The sequence below is a fragment of the Nyctereutes procyonoides genome, unplaced genomic scaffold (genome assembly GCF_905146905.1).
Source record: "Nyctereutes procyonoides isolate TBG_1078 unplaced genomic scaffold, NYPRO_anot_genome, whole genome shotgun sequence".
Lineage (NCBI taxonomy): Eukaryota > Metazoa > Chordata > Mammalia > Carnivora > Canidae > Nyctereutes > Nyctereutes procyonoides.
The window spans coordinates 60,380,850-60,403,652 of NW_026575133.1; the positions used below are offsets into that span (position 1 = coordinate 60,380,850).

Below are 22,803 nucleotides of genomic sequence, written 5' to 3' on the forward strand. Positions count from 1 at the left end.
AAGAATCATTAAGTTTGCCAAAGTTCTCATTTTCACTTTATGAAAATATGGTCTTGTCACAACAAACTAATAGCTAATATTTTCGTAGCTATGGAATGAACTTTATATGCATTATCATTCAATACAGCAACCTCTTGAACTATAGATATTATTATGTAATATGCAAATTATCACATTATATCTGAAGAAACCAAAGCTTAGAATAGTAAATAAATTCCCCAAGGTCCTATAAGTAAATAACAGTGCAGTCAGGATCTAAACTCAAGTCTGTTTGATGTCAGAGTCCACAATATTGTGCTTCCTCCATGACTTACTTCACAGCTTCTGCAATGGATATCATGTCATTGAGTTTTATCACTTTTCTGACAGTTCCACCCACATTTCACATTCCTGTTACCCTAAGGAGAATGGAGATGGAACTCTATAAACACCCTTTCCTTTCTCCAAAGCGTAAATTTGATATTAATCTTCCCCAAGTGGTTTATTATACTTTGGTTTTGCCCAGTATCAAGAACCTGCTTTAAAGGGAAAGGGGCATTTCAAAAGGGCAATTTGTGGTATTATTCATCAGTAGAATAGAGAATGAAGTTTCCTTTGTCTGAATTATGTGCACATAAGACTCAAGCTTCCACCCTCCCCATCACGTTTTTTTTCCCCCTTCCAAGAGCCAGCTGCTAGCTTTACCTCTTTCTACCTGCCGGATGCTTTCTGAATCACATTATCCAGTGCTCAATTTAAGTGATCCCCATTAAAGTCCAGAGCCTAGGGAAATCACCCTGATTCTGCGTTCCCTGGCAACATCTCTGAGAATAACAACAGCTGCTTAACAGCTGCTTAACCAGAAAGATGCTGCAGGGGAAATACACAGAAATTGATATCAAATGCCTTAAATCTTGAGACTTCAAACATTGTAGTTACCATGTTGTATTATTTACTTTTAGTGGTATAAAAACAAAAGAAAAAAATAATCATCAGAAAAGGACAAGATATGTTAAATGACCTTAGCAAATAATGTGATTCTAGATATTTTCTTGCTAAGATAAACAGAGAAATAGTCATGATGGACATAATGATCTTTATGATTTCCAATCTTGAAATGTTAATTTGTGTCAATTAAGTTATACTTATGTTGTAATATGACATGGCGTATTTAAACATTTAGCAAACAAACTTCCTTACAAATTTCTGTTGATATTCTTTATTTTTTCTGTTAATAATTTTTGCTCTCTTTAGTTTGCCTTTTCCAGAATGTCATATAATTGGAATCATACACTATGTACTCTTTTCAGATCATTTTCTTTCACTTAGTAATGTGCATTTAAGTTTCTTCCATGTTTTTTCATGGCTTCATAGCTCATTTTTTTTTAGTTCTAAATATTTCATTGTCTGGATGTACCATAGTTTATCCACTGACCTATATTGAAGGATATCTTGGTTGCTTACAAGTTTTGGTAATTATGCCTAAAGTTGTTACAAACATTGTGTGCAGGTTTTTATGTGGATATAAGTTTTCAGCTTATTCAGGTAGATACCAAGGGTCACAAATGCCAGATCATATAGTAAAAGCATGTTTAGTTTTGTAAGAAACTGCCAAACTGTTTTCCAAAGTGACTGTACCGTTTTGCATTTCCATGCCTTTGCCTGCATATGGTGGTGTCAGTATTTTGGATTTCAAGCATTCTAATATATGTGTAATATTTACTATTTCATTGTTTTAATTTGAGATTGTAGAATAACACATGGTGTGGGGTGTCTTTTCATATGCTTATCTGCTACCAATATATCTTTTTTGGTGGGACATCTGTTGATCTTTTGCAACTTTTTAAGTGAGTTGTTTTCTTATTGTTCAATTCTAAGACTTCTTTGTACATTGTAGATACCAGGCCTTTGTTAGAAGTGTTTTGCAGAGATTTCCTCTGGCTCTGTATTTTCAATCTCTTAATATTCCATATTAAAAATACAATTTAATTATTATGACCTAATCACTAATTTAAGAACTGCTACCATTATTGTGGTATGTATTGTAGAGATAAAAGATTTTTTTTGTTTCTTTGTAAAAATTAATTTCCCCATATTTAAAAATTATTAACCTATTCCTTCTCTTTGTACCCCCCATCCCTTTATACTTAAGCTGCTGTGATTCCAAGAAGTTCACTTAAAGGAGAAGAGTGAAAAATTATCCTGGACTGTTTTTCTGTTCTAATCAACAAGTAACCCATTACAGTGGTCATTATCCAGATAATAGCCAATAACTCAGTAAATATACATGTGGAGCATGCCTTTTTAAACACTGAAAAAAAATATCTTTGACATTCTTTGAAATGCTACTCAATTTTCAAATTGTTCCTAATATTTAAAATTTCTAGTCACCCTTGGTTTTTTCTTTTTTCTTTCCTTTTTTGTTAGTTCTCATTGTAAACAGCTAATTAAAACTGTTTTAAAGATAGGTCATGCTATGAAATTTATTTTAATGATTTTATATGAAAATCTGATTTCCCCCCAAATTTTTAAATTACAGACATACACATATTAGTAGTCAACTCAGATTTATAAAACAAGAATATTTTTATTTGGAAAAGAGATCCTAGAAGTCTCTATTAATTAAAACCTCTTCTTGATTTCATTTTTCTCAATGAGTTTATTTGCCTAGGAGAAGTTACTTACTCCAAAACCAAGATCAAACAGGAAGTCTAGGCCAGTAGTTTCCTAACATTTATATACTAGGCAGTCTAATATTTCTTAACAGATAAACATAGAGCTACTGATTGGAAGTCAAATGGAGATAGATGAGGCTGGTACATACTTTCTTCTTTATCTTTTCCCAAGCATCTCTGAGGAATCCACAGGGTTATATGGAGAAGAACTGGAACATTAGTCTAAATTATGATTTTTATTTAAAGCAACAACAAAACCAAATAGTCATTACTAAGTTATTTATCATGGAGTTCTAGGTGTCTAATTTATAAGGTTTCTGAATTAGACTTCAGGGCCTATGTTACATTTTATTACAGTCTACAACTTAAGTGTAGACTGGCAAGAATTAAAGGAAAAACCTGTTTCACAGCTGTTATGCATCTGGGAGTTTGGTTAAAAGGGGCTAGCTTAGCTTAGCCTGGGTTGTGATAAAAAGCAGGGTCTAGAGGCCTTTTAACTAAAGTCCTGTGCTCTGATCAGAGCTGTATTTAATACTGGCCCATAAGTCCACATAATTATAATTTGTAAGAGCCTTTAGGACATCAGTAACTTTTAAATCTTACCATGTGAAAAATGATTATGTCACCTGTGGACTTTAAAAGTAGTCAGCAAACTGGGATAAAGGTGATGATCAAATCAAGTATTTCTGCAACTTTCTCTGTCCAAGTTTTGTACTTTGGATGTTCCAGCTCTTTGTAATATGCCACTCCTTTGAATATGCTTTAATGAAGAATGCCAATTCTGGTAAATTAATGCTTCGTGTCACAGTTCACCTTCTTACTATATCCTGGCTTTCTCCCAGGCTTGCAGATGGGTCAGGGGCTGTGGAGAGTGGCCAGAAACCAGCAGCTACAGCAAGAAGGTTATAGTGAGCAAGGCTACCTCAGAGACCAGAGCAGGAGGATGGCTGCCAACAACATTTCTAACACCAGTCATCGTAAACAAGTCCAAGGAGGCATTGATATATATCATCTTTTGAAGGCACGGAAATCTAAAGAACAGGAAGGATTCATTAATTTGGAAATGTTGCCCCCTGAGCTAAGCTTTACCATCTTGTCCTACCTGAATGCAACTGACCTCTGCTTAGCTTCGTGTGTTTGGCAAGACCTTGCAAATGATGAACTTCTTTGGCAAGGGTAAGTTCAACCTAACATGTTTGATTCAGATATCTCTAAAGGCAGTCATGCTTAAATGTTATTTTTATAATAGACATATATTATGATGTATTTCTTTTTAACCTAGGTTTGTATTTTGACTTGCTCTTTATTAAAACCTGTCGAGATAATGAATTAGCATCACAGTCAAATTTGATATTGGGGAAAGAAGGACAGTATAAAAGAAAATGACTCTGTAGTTAGAAGATAAGTTACCAATCAAGAGATGTCAGTTTATTATAAATCAGAAGTTATCAGTTTATTTTAAAAATACAAGTTGTTGGGGTACCTGCCAATCTTGGTCCGTAGAACATGCAACTAACTCTTGATCTCAGGGTTATTAAATTTGAGCTCAACATTGGATGTTGAGATTACTTTAAAAAATAATTTTAAAAAATTCAAAAATAAAAATACAAGTTAAGTGAGAATTTATAATTCCAAAATTTAGAGTGTTCACACCCCGGTATAGTTTGTGCTTCTGATATGAAGGTTATGTTTACTTATTTATATATTTCTTTCTGTCACAGAGGTGCTTGTTAACATAATCTGTGGTGACTGTTTCATCTACTTTTTATTTTTTCTAGCCAACATTTCATCAATGAAGGCAAATAGAATGTAAGGAGATAATCTGCTTGCTGAAGTAAAAGTAGACTATAGAAATTATAGTAGCAATTATACCAATTTAACCTATAAATTTAAGAATGTTTGGAAGATAATCTATTTTATGTAACTGAAGTTACTCTTTAAATAAGATCATATACTTGAGTTGTAAAAATGTTACCAAACTTAGAAGAGTTACTGGATCTTGAGCTTTCTAGAATTCTTTACTAAGGCATATTTACTTTTTTTATATAAATTTATTTTTTATTGGTGTTCAGTTTGCCAACATATAGAATAACACCCAGTGCTCATCCCGTCAAGTGCCCACCTTCGTGCCCGTCACCCAGTCACCCCCATCCCCCGCCCACCACCCCTAGTTCGTTTCCCAGAGTTAGGAGTCTTTCATGTTCTGTCTCCCTTTCTGATATTTCCCACTCATTTTTTTCTCCTTTCCCCTTTATTCCCTTTCACTATTTTTTATATTCCCAAAATGAATGAGATACTAAGGCTTGCTTATTTATTGATTGATTGATTGATTGATTGATTATTTTAAATGGGACTTTCTAATGATGTGAAAAGACAAAAAGCAAAGATCTTTTTGTTACTTTAAATAATTTCCAAGTGAAAAACTAATTGAGGGAATTAATAAATTATCCAAATAGCCAAACTTTAGTAAAAATGTATTACCAAAAATGACGTTTCTAACTTAGGCTTTCTGATGCTACAGAATTACAGTATTAATTATATAGTTAATCTCAGCCTCTAAATAGGTAAAAATCATCAGCATCACCCTGTTACTCTCTCATTGTCTTATTATAGGGAAGGTACTGTGGAAGTGAGAAAAAATTTTATTTGTGGTGCTTATGGTTATTTCTTAATAAAAGAACAAATAAAAATGCTTTAAAACTGGCTCATTTAAAATTTCTTTTCTGCATTTTAGTATTCCCAGAAACCTTAATTTGTAATCCTGTATTTGAACTCTGAAAAAAAGTTTATTTCTAAGTTATCTGACCTCAATCAGAATGTATTCTTTATCTGGGATTTAAATCTGGATGTTCATTTCTGAAAGGAATGCTTCCTATATTGTTACCACATAATAATATGCCTATTTTTATGACATATTTTTTTAATGATAAATTGCTTCTATTTTCAATTGAAGGCTAGCTTAGTCTTTATTTTAACTTTGGATGTGTTGAATATTTATTAATGTTGAGAGGTTCTGTTACTTTGATATAACCAGTAATAAAAGTCAAAAGCAATAAAACTAAAGGGTTTGCTAAAATATTGATGTCTAAACAAGCTCCTAAACTTGCTATATTAGAATCAATGATTTAATTTGGTTGGTAAAAATAATGCAAGGATATAAATTAACTATTAAGATATTCTTATATTAAATTACATACTTTATCCACTATCCTCACAATTTTTCATGTTACAGGCTGAGACAGTAACTTCTTCGTGTTACCTATATACATTAAATAATTTCTAAATGAAAAACTAATTGTGTGTGACAAGAAATTTAGCCAATATTCAATAATGAAAATCAGAAAATGAAACTACTTTAATAATATCTGTCACTACAAGTAGGTGTTTTTGAACACGCAAAAATCAGATAATTTTGAGACAGAGTCATTGAAAGTGCACTAAAATATTTCAGTATTCTCTGTGTCTCTAGAGTATTGCACTTCTATTTAATGATCTATGGTCTAATGATCAAGAATTTCTAGGCATTGTAATAAGAAAAAATGTCTATGGCCATACCACCCTGAATACACCTGATCTTGGTAATAAGAAAAAAATAAGATTAAACTTTAGCTTTCAAATAATAACCAGTAGCTAATGTCTCTGTACAGAGTTGGACACGACTATCCCAATCTGCAAAAAAAATGTGTTTTGATACAAACTATTAGCATTTTAGGTTTCATATAATTTTTAAGCAATCATGTATCACTGTGATGGTAAAAAACTGTTTTGAAGCAGTATCTTAAAAGCATCTATGCTTAATATCACACATAGTTTTTGATGTATGTACTGAAGTTATAGCATCATAATTTCTATGTTTAGTTTGCCAGTTATCAGTATGTATGTATGTGTGTGTGTGTATATATATATATGTATATATATATATATATATATATATATATGTAAAAAAAATAAAGTGCTGCCCCTACCTAGCAATCTTTACCTCCATTCAATTTTACTTTGCAATAGAGCATATAGTTACTTAATATTGTTTAGCTTCTTGGTTGAGATTGCTAACTATGGAGTAAGATTCCTTGGGTTTAAGTCATCTTTTTAATCTTTTATTGTGTCTATGTTTATCTTTAGCACCAACATCATTGTGTTGTAAAGATTAAGCAAGTTAATACTATTATAATTTTTAAATAGCACCTGACATCTAGTAAGCACTGAATATTATAAATAAATAGGCTATCATTGCTATTATTAGTAATAGTTTATATTTAACTTCAGACAGTACTCATGAATATTATTAATCTTTATAACTCATGTTTATTAATACTATCAGAGTTGCTAAATTGAAGTCATTTGTCAGTCATACTCTAGTAAAAAACAAGTACAGAATTAAACATTTTCAGCTTTAGATGTAAATTTCATGTTACTGTTTTATCATGTATATATATAATGTTTTCTGATTTTATCTTTTATAGGTTGTGTAAATCCACTTGGGGTCACTGTTCCATATATAATAAGAACCCACCTCTAGGATTTTCTTTCAGAAAATTGTATATGCAGCTGGATGAAGGCAGCCTCACCTTTAATGCCAACCCAGAGGAGGTAAGTGAAGAACTTGAATATTTGTAACAGTTGAACTTTATTACTCTCTTGCTGCAGCTTTCTAGTACAATAAACTTGCAAGTAAAGTAACAGTCATTGAATGTTCCTTCTCAATGAGGAAATTACTGAGAAGCCCACTAAGTTGAAGTTAATGCTATATAACATAGTCATTTCTCTTTCCTTTATCAACTCACATTTTAAACCGACCTGCCCATGTTGTATGGCAGCTTCCATGACATATATGCAGTCCTCTACTGGAACTGATTGAAATACCACTCTTATATGTGGAGAGCACAAGATAAGTTCATCAGATTTATCTGCAGCATTTTCTTCCTGTTTGATTTTTCTATTTAGTAAGGATGCAACTTTTATCAGAGACAATCACAAAGGACATTGTTCATTTGCGACACATCAAAATGCCTTTAACAGTCCATGTTTCCATAGACACTGCTTTTAGATTGTTATAAAATTGAATAATTTTGTATTAACTAATTATTTCTTACTGTAACATATAAGAATGATCAAAATGTGAAGACAGTTCTTTCTTTTTTTTTTTTTTTCTATATTCTCATTTTAATATATCCTGGAAAGGTCAGATCCTCAGAATTGCTTTTTCCCCCTCAGAAATGTTTAAATGTCTACTAGACTTATTCTTAGATATCTAATGGAAATTATAAAGCACTCAAAACTACTACTTCTAGGTGAATTCTTTTCTCTGGAAAAATTTAACTGCCAGTTATTTTCTTTTATTTAATTTTCAAAACCAACTTTTTTTTTCATTCATTGTAGAGGTAGTAAGGACTATTTAAATTATGCAGCCAAATATTTTTTAAAATATCTTAACTCGGGATGTGTGGGTAGTAGCTCAGTTGGTTAAGCATCTGCCTTACACTCCGTTCATGATCCCAGAATTTTGGGATCTAGCCCTGCATCTAGCCAGGCTCTTCCTCAGCGGGGAGCTTGCCTTTCCCTCTCCCTCTGCCATTCCTCCTGCTTGTGCTCCCTCACTCTCTGTCAAATAAATAAATAAATAAATAAATAATAAATAAATAAATAAAATAACGTTTACTATGTTATAGTTAGAAACATGTTTCCCCATGCACTGTATTTGAATATTAAACAGAAATATTGATTTTATAAATAGGCATATAATACAAATAACATTTTAAAAATTAAATTGACTTTTTGCTTCTTACATACGATTTCTTAACTTTTCTTATGCACGAATAAAAATATAACACCATTGCAAAAGTGTACTGATACACCATACATTATCAGTTAAGTTTTAGCCCCACAAATATAACAAAATATATATATTATAAAGCCTGATATAAATATTTGAATTAAGAAACCTGTTCTCTCACTACTGTTTAATAAGAGTTTTGATGTTCAGATTGAATAGAAAACTGATACTTAATTTAGAAGACAAACAAATGAATAAACTATCACAAATTTAGGTTTTGGGGACGCCTGGGTGGCTCAGTGGTTAAGCATCTATGTTCAGCTCAGGTCATGAGCCCAGAGTTCCAGGATCGAGTCCCACATCAGGCTCCCTCCATGGAGCCTGCTTCTTTCTCTCTCTGCCTATGTTTCTGCCTCTCTCTCTGTGTCTCTCATGAATAAATAAATAAATTTTTTTAATTAAATAAATAAATTTAGGTTTTATAACATCCTTTTATGGCAATTTTTTTTTCTGGTGTATTTATTTTATCATAAAATACACTTGTTCTTATTTTTGGTAAAATTTAAGTTCTGTTCCTTCCAAATTACAGCAATAGTCTCCATGTCACTTTCTGAGCTTACACTATGGCATAGCTCTCAGTTCAAGAGATTCTTCTATACTTATATGTTTGAATAATGGCATGGTTTCAGAGACTTCATTATTCATGTTTATTAGAATTAGATATTACTTGTAGCTAATTAAAACAGTTCCTATGATGAGCTTTATAATAAGTTACATATTTTGCATTAGTGTCTTAAGTTAGTCAAATGATGATTACTGGAGAACCTTGGCAGAATAGTACTGTGTTTAACTCTAGGTACATAAGAATCAGGAAAGGCAGCTATTACAAGCCCCAGTCTTATTATGCCCAATTTATCAAGGCATCTGGTTCCTGTTATAAATTATACTGATAATGAGTAAAACTATCATCTTTAATTCATATCACTTGCAAATGTCATATTCTAAGGAAAGAATAACTTGGTAAGTACTGAGTTGTAGATTTACAAAGTCAGAAAAGTTGGATGTAACTGCTGATATTGATTATGGTAAGTAGCATTCCTTGCTAAAGGAATACCTATTTTTAAAACAAATTATGAGGCCATCATTTTTATGTAAAGATGAAACCATAGATAGGCCCTTATATACTAGAATATGATATGGATTGGTTTAAATATCTAAATTGAAAAAGCTAGATGTCAAAATATGTTTCCATCTTTGCAGCTACATATGTCAGACTATAGAATTCTTGTTACACCTCCTCTACTGTGTTTGGAGGGGTGGGCAGAGAAAAAAGGTAAAATGAACAGACCTTTTTTTTTATGTATAAAACTTTAAGAAATTTTTAAATCGAATATTTGCTAAGAGAGGGGATTGAAGTTATTAACATAAGATTTCTAGATCTTCCGGGATCCCTGGGTGGCGCAGCAGTTTGGTGCCTGCCTTTGGCCCAGGGCATGATCCTGGAGACCCGGGATCGAATCCCACGTCGGGCTCCCGGTGCATGGAGCCTGCTTCTCTCTCTGCCTGTGTCTCTGCCTCTCTCTGTGTCTCTCTCTCTCTCTGTGTGACTATCATAAATAAATAAAAATTAAAAAAATAACAACCATAACTTTAAAAAAAAAAGATTTCTAGATCTTCAGATTTTACTTATCCATCCTACCTTCCATTGTTGAGAGTTGGCTGTATTTTCTTTTTCTTCACTCCTTTGCCTGATTTAAAGATATCTTGGAGCATTCCAGAAGTGTTGAATTCTCTATTCTGAAAGGGGCACACAGTGCTGTCAAGAGACATAAAGCTGAACCTTTCAGAGTAACTTGTGGTTCCAGAATTCTGATTCTGTTCTTTTAAACATCGGTAACTTAGCAGGTATTGTCTGATAACAAAATAGAATCCTATCTTTACCAGAATGCACCTAGGTTATAGATAGGCAAAGAAGAACATTGAGATAAATACAGTTGTAGGTGCAGAGAAACGAGGGAAAATATTTTAATGAGTATATTCTTACTTCTTCATTGACTAATATAAATAATATCAACTTGGTTGTTTATCCAAGTCAAATCTTCAGAATTAAAATCATGTAATTGAAAGAATTATCCTAATAGATGTTTTTATATAGAACTTACCTGTATGAGTCATACTTTAGCCAGGTCTTAGAATGACTCTTGCCAAGTTTTTTAAGTCCTACAAATAAGGAAGTACTTTGGAGGTTGATTTTCTTTCCCACTTCATTGGAGCACTATCATCGGATGTGTTATTTTGGGTTCATTTAAGCTTGAAAAGTAAATTAGTTTTGATGATATGTGTAAATATAAATTTTGATTTATTTTAAGTACCTGAGTTAAGATGTGTATAATTGTTCAGTATTATAAAAACCTACTTTTCCATAATTTCTAGTTCTGTACTTATCATTTTGATAGCAAGCATCATTAAAATATTATAAAAATAAGAATACTTACAGCCACAGGGAACAAGATTCTCCAAAGGACATCGTTCATGTCACGGATATGGGTAACCAAACTCCACAGCAACTGCTGGCAGTGGCTCATGGGGTGGGGGAGAACATCCGCACAGTTTGTGGTACGATTATCTAGCACGCTGTTGTTATCTGCATGACGTTGTGATCTCAGCTGTATGTAAAGTCTTGATCTTGTGCATGAGCTTGTGTACTTTGTGGCAGGTGACCACATTCTAGTAAAGGAATGTGCTAAAAACCATCTGTTTACATTAGGCTGTATTTCCCCTGCATGTACAAGTTATGTGTGTTGATTTTATTCTCCTAGTAGTATTATGATAAAGTAATTTTACTTATCAACCGATTAACTATATTCCTTGAGCTCCATTTAGTATTAAACATTTTCTCAGTTATTTTAAAATTTAGAATCTGAAAAATTGGAAGCAAACATGATTTAATTTCAGTATATTATAGGTTTTATTTTTGTGTAAATATGTTTAAAAATTTTTTAAAAAATAATATTCTTGAGAGGCCTGGGTGGCTCAGTCAGTTGAGCACCAGACTCTCGGTTTCATCTTAGGTCATGATCTTAGGCTCTGTGGGATTGAGCCCCTCAGCTGAGAGTCTGCTGGAGAGTATCTCCCACCCACCCCCCCCCCCGACTCACATGTGTGCTCTCTCATGTTCTTTCTCTTCTTTTAAAATAAATAAATCTTTAAAAAAATGCTCTCTTTGGGGTCAGGTAAAAGCAGTCTTTTTTTTTTTTAACCTATAGGCACATTTTTCTTGTCTTCATAAAGGAAGATGTACATGCATGCATACAATTTTGTGCATAATAATGAGATTGATCTGAGGTAGAATCTATTATGAGAAATATTTTAAATTGGACCTATGCACACATTTTAAATGGAAATGCATAAGCAATTAATTTTCAAGATAACATTTTGTTGTTGTTGTTGGGCCAGCTAAAATATAAGCAAGAAGTTTGTAGTTCTCCATTATAAAAGGGAACTCAGGAGTTTATACTCAGATATATTAAATCTTACTGACTTTTTGCTCCAGTATTCAGCAGCGAAATGTTCATTACCATTACTTCATAGCATAACAGTGATGAAAGGTAACTTTTATTTTTATTCTTAAAGATAGAAAACCCTGATTTGTATAATCAGAATGTACAGATAAGCATTTCCCAAATGTATTCTTTGCAGTGATTATTACGCTGGATAATGGACATCGTCAGAGTTCCTGAGTCTAATAAATTTGACCATGATAGATTATGATTACTTGTCTTATTTAAAGAGTAACTTTTCAAAGCCTTTAATACATTGATGCACATTGTGAGTATATGTTGTATGCAGTATTATTCAGATTTATTTGACATAGTGTTAGATTTATTTGGCAGTCTCTCTCTCTCTCTCTCCCTCTCCCTCTCCCTCTCCCTCTCCCTCTCTCTTTTATGGCAAAGTAACATTCTAGGGGACATGTTCTGTGATATGCTAGTGTAGATTATCTGTAATCTTATTATGTGTAAATACATGTATTTCTAAAATAGACACATAGCTTGAATACCTTCTTGTTTGCTGAGCATTATATGATGTCTATTTTACCAGTAATCTTTTTTCTTTCTGAAAGTCTGTGAATCTATATTTGTTCTCTTTCCTTTTGTCTAATGGTATTATTAAAAAAAATTAAAACTGAAAGTTGTGCCTTGAAAGACTGAGAAGTTTATCCATGTTCTATATTTTAATTATCTAATATGTTAAGAAAATTTTTACTTTATAAAATAAGGGTAGGACAACAAACCTAATAACAGTATTGAATTTAAATGATTGCCTTTAAGCATTGATATAAGTATGCTTGTCAGATAATTTATAACAAAGCATTTATCATTACATCCTTGATATCTCATTCTCTATACTAACTCGATTATCTCTCGCAACACAGGAGTATTTTCAGTGAAGGCTGACAGGCCACTAAGATGTTTTGAAGTTTGGCAAATGTATTGCCCACTTTTCCTTGTATGTACCAGTTGGGGGGTTTGGGCTGGAAGGAACAGACAGCTTAATAGTGGCTTAATCATATACATTTACTTACCTCCAGAGAGACCCAGAGGTGGGTATCCTAGAGTTATTTCAATGATACACTGATCTCATGGCTTCTGCCTTCTTTTGATGATAAGCTGGCCACCACCACTCAAAATTTCGTATCTTCATATGAAAGTATCCTCAGCACAAAGATTGGGGGCAAAACAAAGAAACTCTCCTCAAATTCCTTATGGTTGTTAGGAAGAAAAATGTCTTTTCAGGCACCTTCAGTGTACTTCTACTCATTTCTAATGGACAGACTTAATCACATCAACATTCCTAGACCTCTTGAGAACAGAATAGAAGGGATCACCTGATTGACTTAGAGTCATCATGATTTAGCAACTGTGGTTGAAATGCTAAAAGCAATGAAAAGAGTGAAATGGCTTCAGGCAGGCCCAAGCATCTGCGACACTAGTTTTACCAGTGAGCCACTTACAGAATTTGTTATTCTGCTTCTCTCATTTCTGGGCTCCACTAGGTTAGACGCCTTTAGTACCCAAAGGAGGAATATTCCTAAGTGGCACAATAATTCAGATTGGTTGCTGAGACTACTTCCTTGTGGTTTTAGGTCCTCCTGCCACTGAGCAAGAATGACCAAGAAAAAAAAAGGATGAGGGTCGGTAATTATGCTGTGGTTGAAGTAATGAAGCCTAATTATCTGTGAAAAATAGAAAACAAAAGGATATAAGTGGAACTCAGGAGATGTGTTCAAGGTCCTTCTAATACCACTATATCCTATTGTAAAAGTAATTTTAAAAAAATCAGAATAGCCCCTATAAGGACAGAGTTTAAATCACATCACTTACACTACTCACTAGATAAAGAACTTGAACCAGCTGAAAGGATTGCTCCATTCCCAGCCTCGGGTTTTGTATACAATTCGAAAATAATTGTGCTGATTTTATTACTGTTGGCTTCCATGGCATCCATGCAATACAGTTCTGACCTGTAAGACTGGAGAAAACATGCAGAGAAAATTTTAAGTTTCAAAAAGAGACCAAAAATACTGTATCAGTGTGTATGTGAACATACCTGTATGTGTGTATACTTCTGGGCACTAATGTATGAGCATATAATGACAGAAACAGATGCAGCCATCTTGCAGCCATGAGAGCTATTAATAACACAGGGCAAGTAGAACATTGGGAAGAAAGAATTGGGTCCATGAGCCTGACAACCCTGGCGCCAAAATACTTTGAACTTACTTGTTATATAAGAAAATAATCCCTTTACTTTTTTAAATTGGGGTTCTTGTTGTTTGCAATCAAGAGTATCCTAATGCATCATCATCATCACCATCATCATTATTATTATCCAAACTCATTAAGAGTTTGATATGTAATCCTGAACACATTATCTTATAAAAATAAACAATGCTAATTATCATTAGCTAATTAATTTTATCCCCAATTTGCTGATGAGAATTTAGAGCAAAGAAGCTAGTTAATACTGAGAGGAGTCCCTAACTATATAAGCTTATAAATCTTTCTCCTCTACTGAAAGTATTTACCCAAAAGAGCTAAAATACTCAAGTTAATTGGAAGAGCCCCTTTCCCCTGATTAGCATTAGAGGTAAAGTGAAAATCCATGTGTCTTGGACACTGTTATCCTCTGGCTAGATAATTTAATATTTTCAGTCTGATTACCACTAGGCAGGTCATAACTAAAATGGAGGCCATTCACTTTTTTGAGGGCAATGTGGCATGTGTATGGGTATGTAGGGATATATCTCTCTTTTTAATCTGATCAATCATGTGTTAATTTTATGTTTAAGTAGGTAACTATCCTGTGTCTTTCAGGTCAACTTTATTTTACACCCTGCCCTGACCATAATATATATTCAGTACCCTCCCTTTCCTTTGTCACCAAGAGTCATTCCAGTATGTGGTATAGAATGAGACTCCACAGAAGTATGTGGACTCAGGGTAAACCTTTAGAAGCTTCAGAGGGAAACAAATTTCCCAGGCCCTCTTTTGTCTTAATCTAATTGGAAAAAGAGATTCAACCCGAGAGTATTCTATAGCTTCTTCAATCAGTATTATTCTGTATATTCTTCAGCTGCTTCATTGGATGTATTCTGCTTTTGTTTTTCCTAGTTTGTCGTGGGAGATACTGTTATCTCATTTAGTGTGAATTATCTAGGGTAAATGCAAACAAATTAGTGGATGATGTATTGATCTACTATATTGATCAGGATTGAAAGTCCTACTTTCAACTAGAAGAAAGAGTAAAGTTAGAATATTTTACCACCACAGCACTCATACTACAAATTTTAAAATGTGCAGGGCTAAAATGAGCAAGATTTTTTTTTCTTTGTTTGAATTTTACTTTTGTTACCAATTTAGATAAATATACCTGGCAAATTTACAAAACTGTGTTAATATTTTAAGTATATTTCAAAGAAAAATCTGTATACCTTTTGTTTCCTTACCATATCCTGACCATCTTAAAAACTCCGTGGTTATCTGATGTGACCACGGTTTCTAGAAAGTGACAGCACTTTCTAGATCTAAGTTCTCAATTTTAATGTCCAAAGTAGTTGTCTTTCCTACACATCTTGTCTGAATTTAGCAATTGCTAATACCGATGTCACAGTAAATGTCACTCTAAAAGATGAATTCTTTATTAGAAATCTAAAAAACAGTATTTCCTCAGTTCATGGATGTCAGCAGTTGTACAGCATCAAATCACAGCTTTTGAAATCTGGGAGTATGAAGGAAACACTACATTAAATGCAAATTTTTTGACCAACTAACTGTAGTATACATTTATCACTAATATTCCATAACATTTTCTTTCATGTCATACTTTCTTTGTAATAAAAATGTTATGGTGAAAAAAAATGTTATGGTGTGCATGGGTGGCTCAGGTGGTTGAGCCTCTGCCTTCGGTTCAAGTCTTCAAGTCGTGATCCAGGATCCTGAGGTCAGGCTCCCTGCTCGGTGGGGAGCCTGCTTCTCCCTCTCCTCCCAGTTGATGCTCTCTGTCAAATCAATCAATCAGTCAATCAATCTTTGTGAACTACTTTTGGCCATTAGCAGATAAATATAGCATCAGAGTAACCTGTTGCTTTTTGTAGTGGTGACTCCAACTTTTGAGAGTTTATATTTGAGGCATTTCAAAGTATACTGGAGTTTTGGTCTAACTCATAGGTTTTTGTTCTGGTTAGGTTCTTTTCTTTTTTTTACCCCTTAGTTTAATTGTATAATCCTTAAAAGTTGATAGGTTCTCTTGAAAGCCACCTACCTAGAGGCTTTGCACAGCAGATTCAATCATTCATTCAACAAATATTTATTAAGTCCCTCTCCACTTACTAATTATATGATTTAGACGTTGGCAAATTATTTAACCTCTGTGCTTCAATTTCCTTGTCTGTAAAATGGAGACAATATCTGTAATACACGATAATGTGTATTGTGATGTTACTGTGTCTACTAAATGAAATAATGTATGTTAAATGCTTAGTGCCTCTAAATGCTCACCAAAATGTAGCTTTATATTTGTACTAGAGGTACAACTATGGCAACTTAGACTATCAAGAACCAAGCACTGCTCTAGGCTTTGGGATTCATCCTCTCTTGGAACTTTTGGATTTTGGCAGATAAATAATTGATACCTGGGTAATGTTCCTTCAGAATATATCGGTCACACCAACATCTGCTAGCTTTAAATGGCAATAACCCTTTGCCATTAATTTCATTTTGTAGCATGTGATGAACAATCTTTTGCATATACAGTAACTTTTGGTGTCAGTGGTAATGCTTAGTTTAATCTTTTGGTGGACATTTTAAACAGTTTAATTAGGTGTCTAAAATTATGTTCAAATTAAAACATGTGTCCTGCCTGAATATGATAGGATGAACAGATACTTTAATTCATGAGTAAGTATACACATGTGCTGGCCATGAAACTACTATTTAAATCCCACTTGACTACCATTAAGATTTGGAGTTTTTCTTAATGTTTATTTCAAAATTGTTTCTGAGTTGTTAAGGTATATTTATGAATGTACATATTAGAATCTAGGTAATATGAGAAAACTAGTTTTTATTAAAGTTGAGCTAGTCATTTAAATAGTTCTATTTGTATGTGATTTTTATAAAGCAAGAATTCTAAATTAGCCAATATTAGTATTCAGATTTGTTACTTTCTCATTAGTTTGAATTATTATTAATTGTACCTTAACCTGATAGTTTTGTTTCCAGATTTTGACTAGAAAGCTTTTATTTTCTAATTTACAGACAGTTTAGAGAAGAGGGGCCTTTTCCAAGAACCTTACTTTAGCTACCAGCAACTTGTCAATAATATTGATTTTTTAGTAGTAATTTATCATTTAAAAATTACCTTCATGTTCCTCATCTTATTGACCTATCTCAGTAATCAGAGCGACACTTTTGGGGACTATTAGAACTCAAAGTGTAACTTTTCCTTTTGAGTCTATTAAAACTAATTAATAAGAACTTTTTTTTTTAGAACTTTTCATTGTTATTTAAAACCTGGGTAATGCTGTTTATGTGATTTTGTCTGATGTCACTGCTTTGTCTCCCGTGAAAAGGAAACAGTACAATCTGTCATACATTTCTTCTCCATTTCTCCAGGACTCCATTAGAAGGATTTTCCATATTTCTTATTAGTTCATCAACATTTTGCACTCTAACATATGGAAACTTCCTCCATAAATTGTTCTTGAAAGCTGAAATCCTTGCCACTTCAAAGTCTGTAAATAAGCTGATTTCATTCCATATTCCATACTCAAAACTGAACAGTACGATTCTTCATTATCCTCCAGAATATTTAGTTCTGACCACTTTCAGTAACTATGAGAAGGAATTGGGTGCCATATAGCAGCACTGCCTCTTCACAACTTTACCTCCCCCACATAAGCATGGACAGTGTGTGCTCTCTGTTCTTCCGACAGAAGAGACAAGACTGGAATCTGCAGTTCAGATTTCAAACTGACATGAAAATCATCTTCACATGTCTTTCCTAATTGTCTTAATTATAACTAAGTCACACAGAGGCTTCCAGTGAATAGCCTACTTATGGGCACCTCAGTAAGAGAGAAACTTGATTGTCACTCTTACCATCTTTTCGCATAGGATGAGTTTAAAAACCTTGACATAGTTTTGATTTTAGTCTCAGAGTCTAGTGACTAAATTAGGAATAACAATCATAATATGTATAAGCAGCTTAAGTTACCATGAATCAAAGTGGTATGGAAACTTACAGAAGAAAACCCTGCAAAACTTCATGGGTAGAATGAAATGAAATGACAGAATGAAAACTTATATACATAGTCTTAAGCCCTGCTCATTAAGTAATCTATATTTACTTGGCTGCAACTAAAAACTATGTGGTTTTATCCCACATAGTTTAACTATGGATCACATATTCTCTGTTTAGGTAGAATTTGCCAACTGAGCAAATATTAAAAGGTTTTATATTTTGCTTAAGTGATTCTGAAAGCGCTATAAAAAAAGGAGAGATAGAATCAGACCTGTCATCTGAGCCATCAGTGCTCTTTTCAAACAAGACAGTGGGAAAGCTCCATGTGACATATAGAAGGCTGCTCTCTCTGATGTGCTAATTGTTTTTTACTATCCAGAAAATAAATACCCATAACATTTTTGTATCTCTTAATTTTTATATTTTTAATGTAAAAAGATGACATTCAATTGTTCATTTCACTGTGGCTAAAATACATTTTTGAATATTGTATCAGTTCTCATTGTAAGAAAAAGTAGAAATCTAAATCAAACTATGTTTTGTAAATATTTATTGTTAAAATTTAAGGACTGTTATTTCAAAAGTCTTCACATGCCCTTTAAAAAAACTAAATGGAATATCCAGTATGCTTTCTATTATATAATGCTCTAAGGATAGACTTATTACTTGAAAAAATAGTAGCCATGGTTCTGGATTTTACAATGTAAAATTTGAACAAAATTAGTTAAACCAAGGTTTTTTCTAAATGTCTTTATTATGCTGTTCTTAGGAAAACAAGGGTACTCCCAATTTTGTTTCATTAGTGATTTCTGTTATTGATACAAACTGCTACATAATGTTTCTGTCAGGTGTCCATGCCAATAGCCAGCCAGTACTTTGAGTACCAGTGGTCAGTGGGTTTTGTTTTGTTTTTTTAATTAAGACTATGTATTTTTTAAGTCAGCTTTAGGTTTGCAACAACAGTTGGTTCTTCTTCATTTGGCTTTGCTTACCTAGTTTTCTAGAATTCACTCTATTCTCTATGATTTCTGGTTCTGAATATATGTATAGTAAATTTTGTTTTTGAAGCACACTGTGGATAATGATTTGAATAAAAAAATAAGACTTAATTGAAAGAGAAGAGAAAATGCGGGTATTGATGTAATAGAAGACATATGACAAAGTAAATGTGTCTTAAAACATGAATTATGGGAGAAGAGCCATTCTTAAAAAAATAAGAAAAAATAGATGACTAAGCCCCAACATATCTTTTTCTTTTTCTTTTTTAAGTTTAAATTCAATTATTAGTTTCAGGGGTAATTTAGTGATTCATCAGTTGTATATAACACCCAGTTCTCATAATATCATGAGCTCTCCTTAATGCTCATCATCCAGTTACCCCAATCCCTCACACCTCTCCCCTCCAGCAACCCTGTTTGTTTCCTATAGTTAAGAGTCTCTTATGGTTTGCCTCCCTTTCTGATTTTGTCTTATTTTTCCCCCTCCCTTCCCCTATGATCCTCTGTTTTGTTTCTTCAATTCTACATATAGGTGAAATCATATGATAATTATCTTTCTCCAATTGACTTATGTCACTTAGCATAATACCCTCAAGTTCTATCCACATCGTTGCAGATGGTAAGATTTCATTTTTTGATGGCTGAGTAGTATTCCATTATTTATATACCACATCTTCTTTATCCAACACATTTTTTTTATTCTAAATTCCTTCTTAATATTGGTGTAGGCTACCTGTTCATGATTTCTTGAATTAATTGTCTGCCTCCTAAAAAAATTACATCAAAACAACTCACCATTCTAATCTGATCTTGTAAGTCTTGGGTCTATATCACTTGCATAACATTTTTTAGTAACATACCCAATGGAGTCTACTTTACAAAATGTCTTAATTTTTTTCTTGAATTACTACAGCATTTGTTCTATTAAAGACAACTTAACATGAGGTGGGATGAATTTATGTTAATGTAATAGGATGAATTTACATTAACATAGCCTGGGTTCTTCCTGCTGCTTATCATTTGTTTGCTCCTAATGGATTCCCTGTTTTGCCCACACCATTGCTGATAGAAATCTTTACCACTTCACTGTGGGATCCAATTGAGCTCTCTTTTCCAACTCTTTCTAGATGGTATATATACCCTAAGAAGAAAACCAATATGGACTCTACTTTCTGCCTTTGTCAGTTTCATAATATACCTGTCTCTGAACCAGCATATTGTCCTGTCATCCAGTCTCAGAAAGCATTATCACCTCCCTATATCTACCTTCATGATCCAAGATTTTTCCTTCCTTCTTTTGATCAGCTTCATAATTTCCATAATTCTGTCTTCTGTATCACTTAATTTGTTCCTCTGCTTCTTCCATCCCTGTGGTCATTGCATCCAGTCAGTTTCAAATATCTTGGTTATTGCATTTTTCATTTTGGCCTGATTGGTTTTAAGCTCTTTTATCCCTGCAGTGAGGGATTTCCTAGGTATCTTCTATGCTTTTCTTAAGCCTAGCTAATGTCCTTATGATTGTTGCTTTAAAGTGTGGAGCAGGCATATTTCCTGTTTCGATTAGATCACTGGCTGTGACCTTTTTTTTTTTTTGTTCTTCCTTTTGGGATGAATTTCTCCATCTTGGCCTTTTGTCTAGGTCTCTGTCTTCTCTGTGTTAAGAAAGCAAGTTATATTTCCTGCTCCTGAGAGTAATGACTTTATGAAGAAGGAGTCAGATACTGTCCAGGGCCTGGCACTTCAGAAAGTGTCTCTGGTGTATGCCTTGTGTATTCTGCCACTCTGTTATGTGTGGCTGCTCTATCCCTCAGGGCAGTCCTCTGCAGGGTTTCTCTTTGCCTGCACTGGGGAGTGTTTGGATCTTGGCCAGAGTGTGATGAGTTTCAATTCCACTTGTATTTTCAGTCTTTCCCCTGGCTCCCCAAATCTCCACTTGCTGCTCCCATGATCTCTTGCTTTTTATGTCAGTTTTTTCCTCTCCCTGTTGATGCTCTTTTTGTCTTCTCACATTCATGGGTCACAATTGTCTTGATAAAACATTTGTTATGGGCAGCCCGGGTGGTTCAGTGGTTTAGCGCCACCTTCAGTCCGGGGCCTGATCCTGAAGACCTGGAATCAAGTCCCAGGGTCAGGCTCCCTGCATGGAGCCTGCTTCTCTCTCTGCCTGTGTCTCTGCCTCTCTGCCTCTCTGTCTCTCTGTCTCTCTCTGTCTGTGTGTGTGTGTGTGTGTATGTGTGTCTCATGAATAAATAAATAAAATACTTTTAAAAATAAAATAAAACATTTGTTTCTCTTCCTGGCCTTTAATGTTCTTTAATATTTTTTCCTCCTTTGTACTAATTTTTCAAGTGAGTGAGCTGTAAGTTTCCTTAACTTTAGCTCATTCCTTAGCTTTCTTCTTAGACTTGAATAGTCCCCATTATGCTGTGAAGAGACCCCTTAAAAGGCACTACTTTTTTCCCCAATCACCAAATCCATTACCCTCTTTCCCATTCTAATCTCCTTGAGCTGCCTAAAGGAAAAGGGAAACAAGCCATGTTCTAGGCTAGACACTTTTGTATCTTCACAATAACTACTTAAATAAGATTTTCACTGATTAGGAAACTGAGGTTCAAATTTTGAGTAAATTATGTTCACAAAATCATTAAGTGGCAGAGCCATGATTTTGATCGCTCTTTTGAAAATTATGATCTTTCAACTATAGTAGGTAATTGCATTGTATATCCTTTTCTTTACATTTCAATGATTTTTAGCCTCTGGGATGTTATTCTGTATCTGCCTTCTTCCATCTCTGGCTACTCCTTTACTGATTGATTCTTTTTATTCAAGATCCTTAGTCTGTACCTTGAACCTGCATTTTTTAATGTCTTGTTACATTGCCAACTGCCTACTTTCCCTTTTAGTTTTATCTGTCATCACCTGAAAGTCCAAAATTTTGAAGTCCAAACCCATTACTGTTTCCTTTAAATCAACACTCTCTATAACCTGTGAATTTTTTCCCCCTTGTCAGTCATTTCCCTTTTTGTCTAAGCCAGAAACATCAGTTAACTTTATTTTTCACTTTTCATTATTCCTTGGCTTGATAGCCAGCATGGTAACATGTGCTCTCACTTCTTATTTTCATATACATATGTAACATGTGTGGGGGATTTTTTCATATGTTTTTAGAATAGATTATTTCCTTTGCATTTATTTTGCTTCAAGCCTGGACAATTGTAGTAGCCTACTGTGTAATTTCCCTTTTATTATTTCTCTTTATATTACTATCAAATTTATATTACAGGCCATTGCTTCATCATGTTAAAAAGCCTTAAGAGGCTTCCAGTTACCTATAAGGTAGAAAATAAACTTCTTACCTTAAAATTCAGTGCTATTCCTACTACAGTTTGGTTCCAGACTTGTTCTCAAACCCAAAATAGTTTCCCTATTTCCTGAAAATTGCCTTTTTTTTTAATCTTATAATGCTTTTGCTCATACACTATATCAAGTAAAATATTCATCTCCAGTGTTCCCCTCATTCTGAGCTATCTAAACTTGTACCATTCCTTCAAAGTAGATATCCCAGGAAAACTTG

General features: G+C 33.6%; 1 protein-coding gene across 1 annotated transcript in view; it reads left to right on the forward strand.

Moving 5' to 3' along the window:
- Positions 1-22,803, forward strand: part of FBXO8 (F-box protein 8) — a 46,829-nt gene that overhangs the window by 15,786 nt on the left and 8,240 nt on the right. Inside the window, exons 2-3 of the mRNA XM_055299933.1 lie at positions 3,497-3,830; positions 7,118-7,244. Of these exons, the coding sequence (XP_055155908.1) occupies positions 3,505-3,830; positions 7,118-7,244 (453 nt within the window). The 5' untranslated portion in view covers positions 3,497-3,504. The remainder of the gene's footprint in view (positions 1-3,496; positions 3,831-7,117; positions 7,245-22,803) is intronic.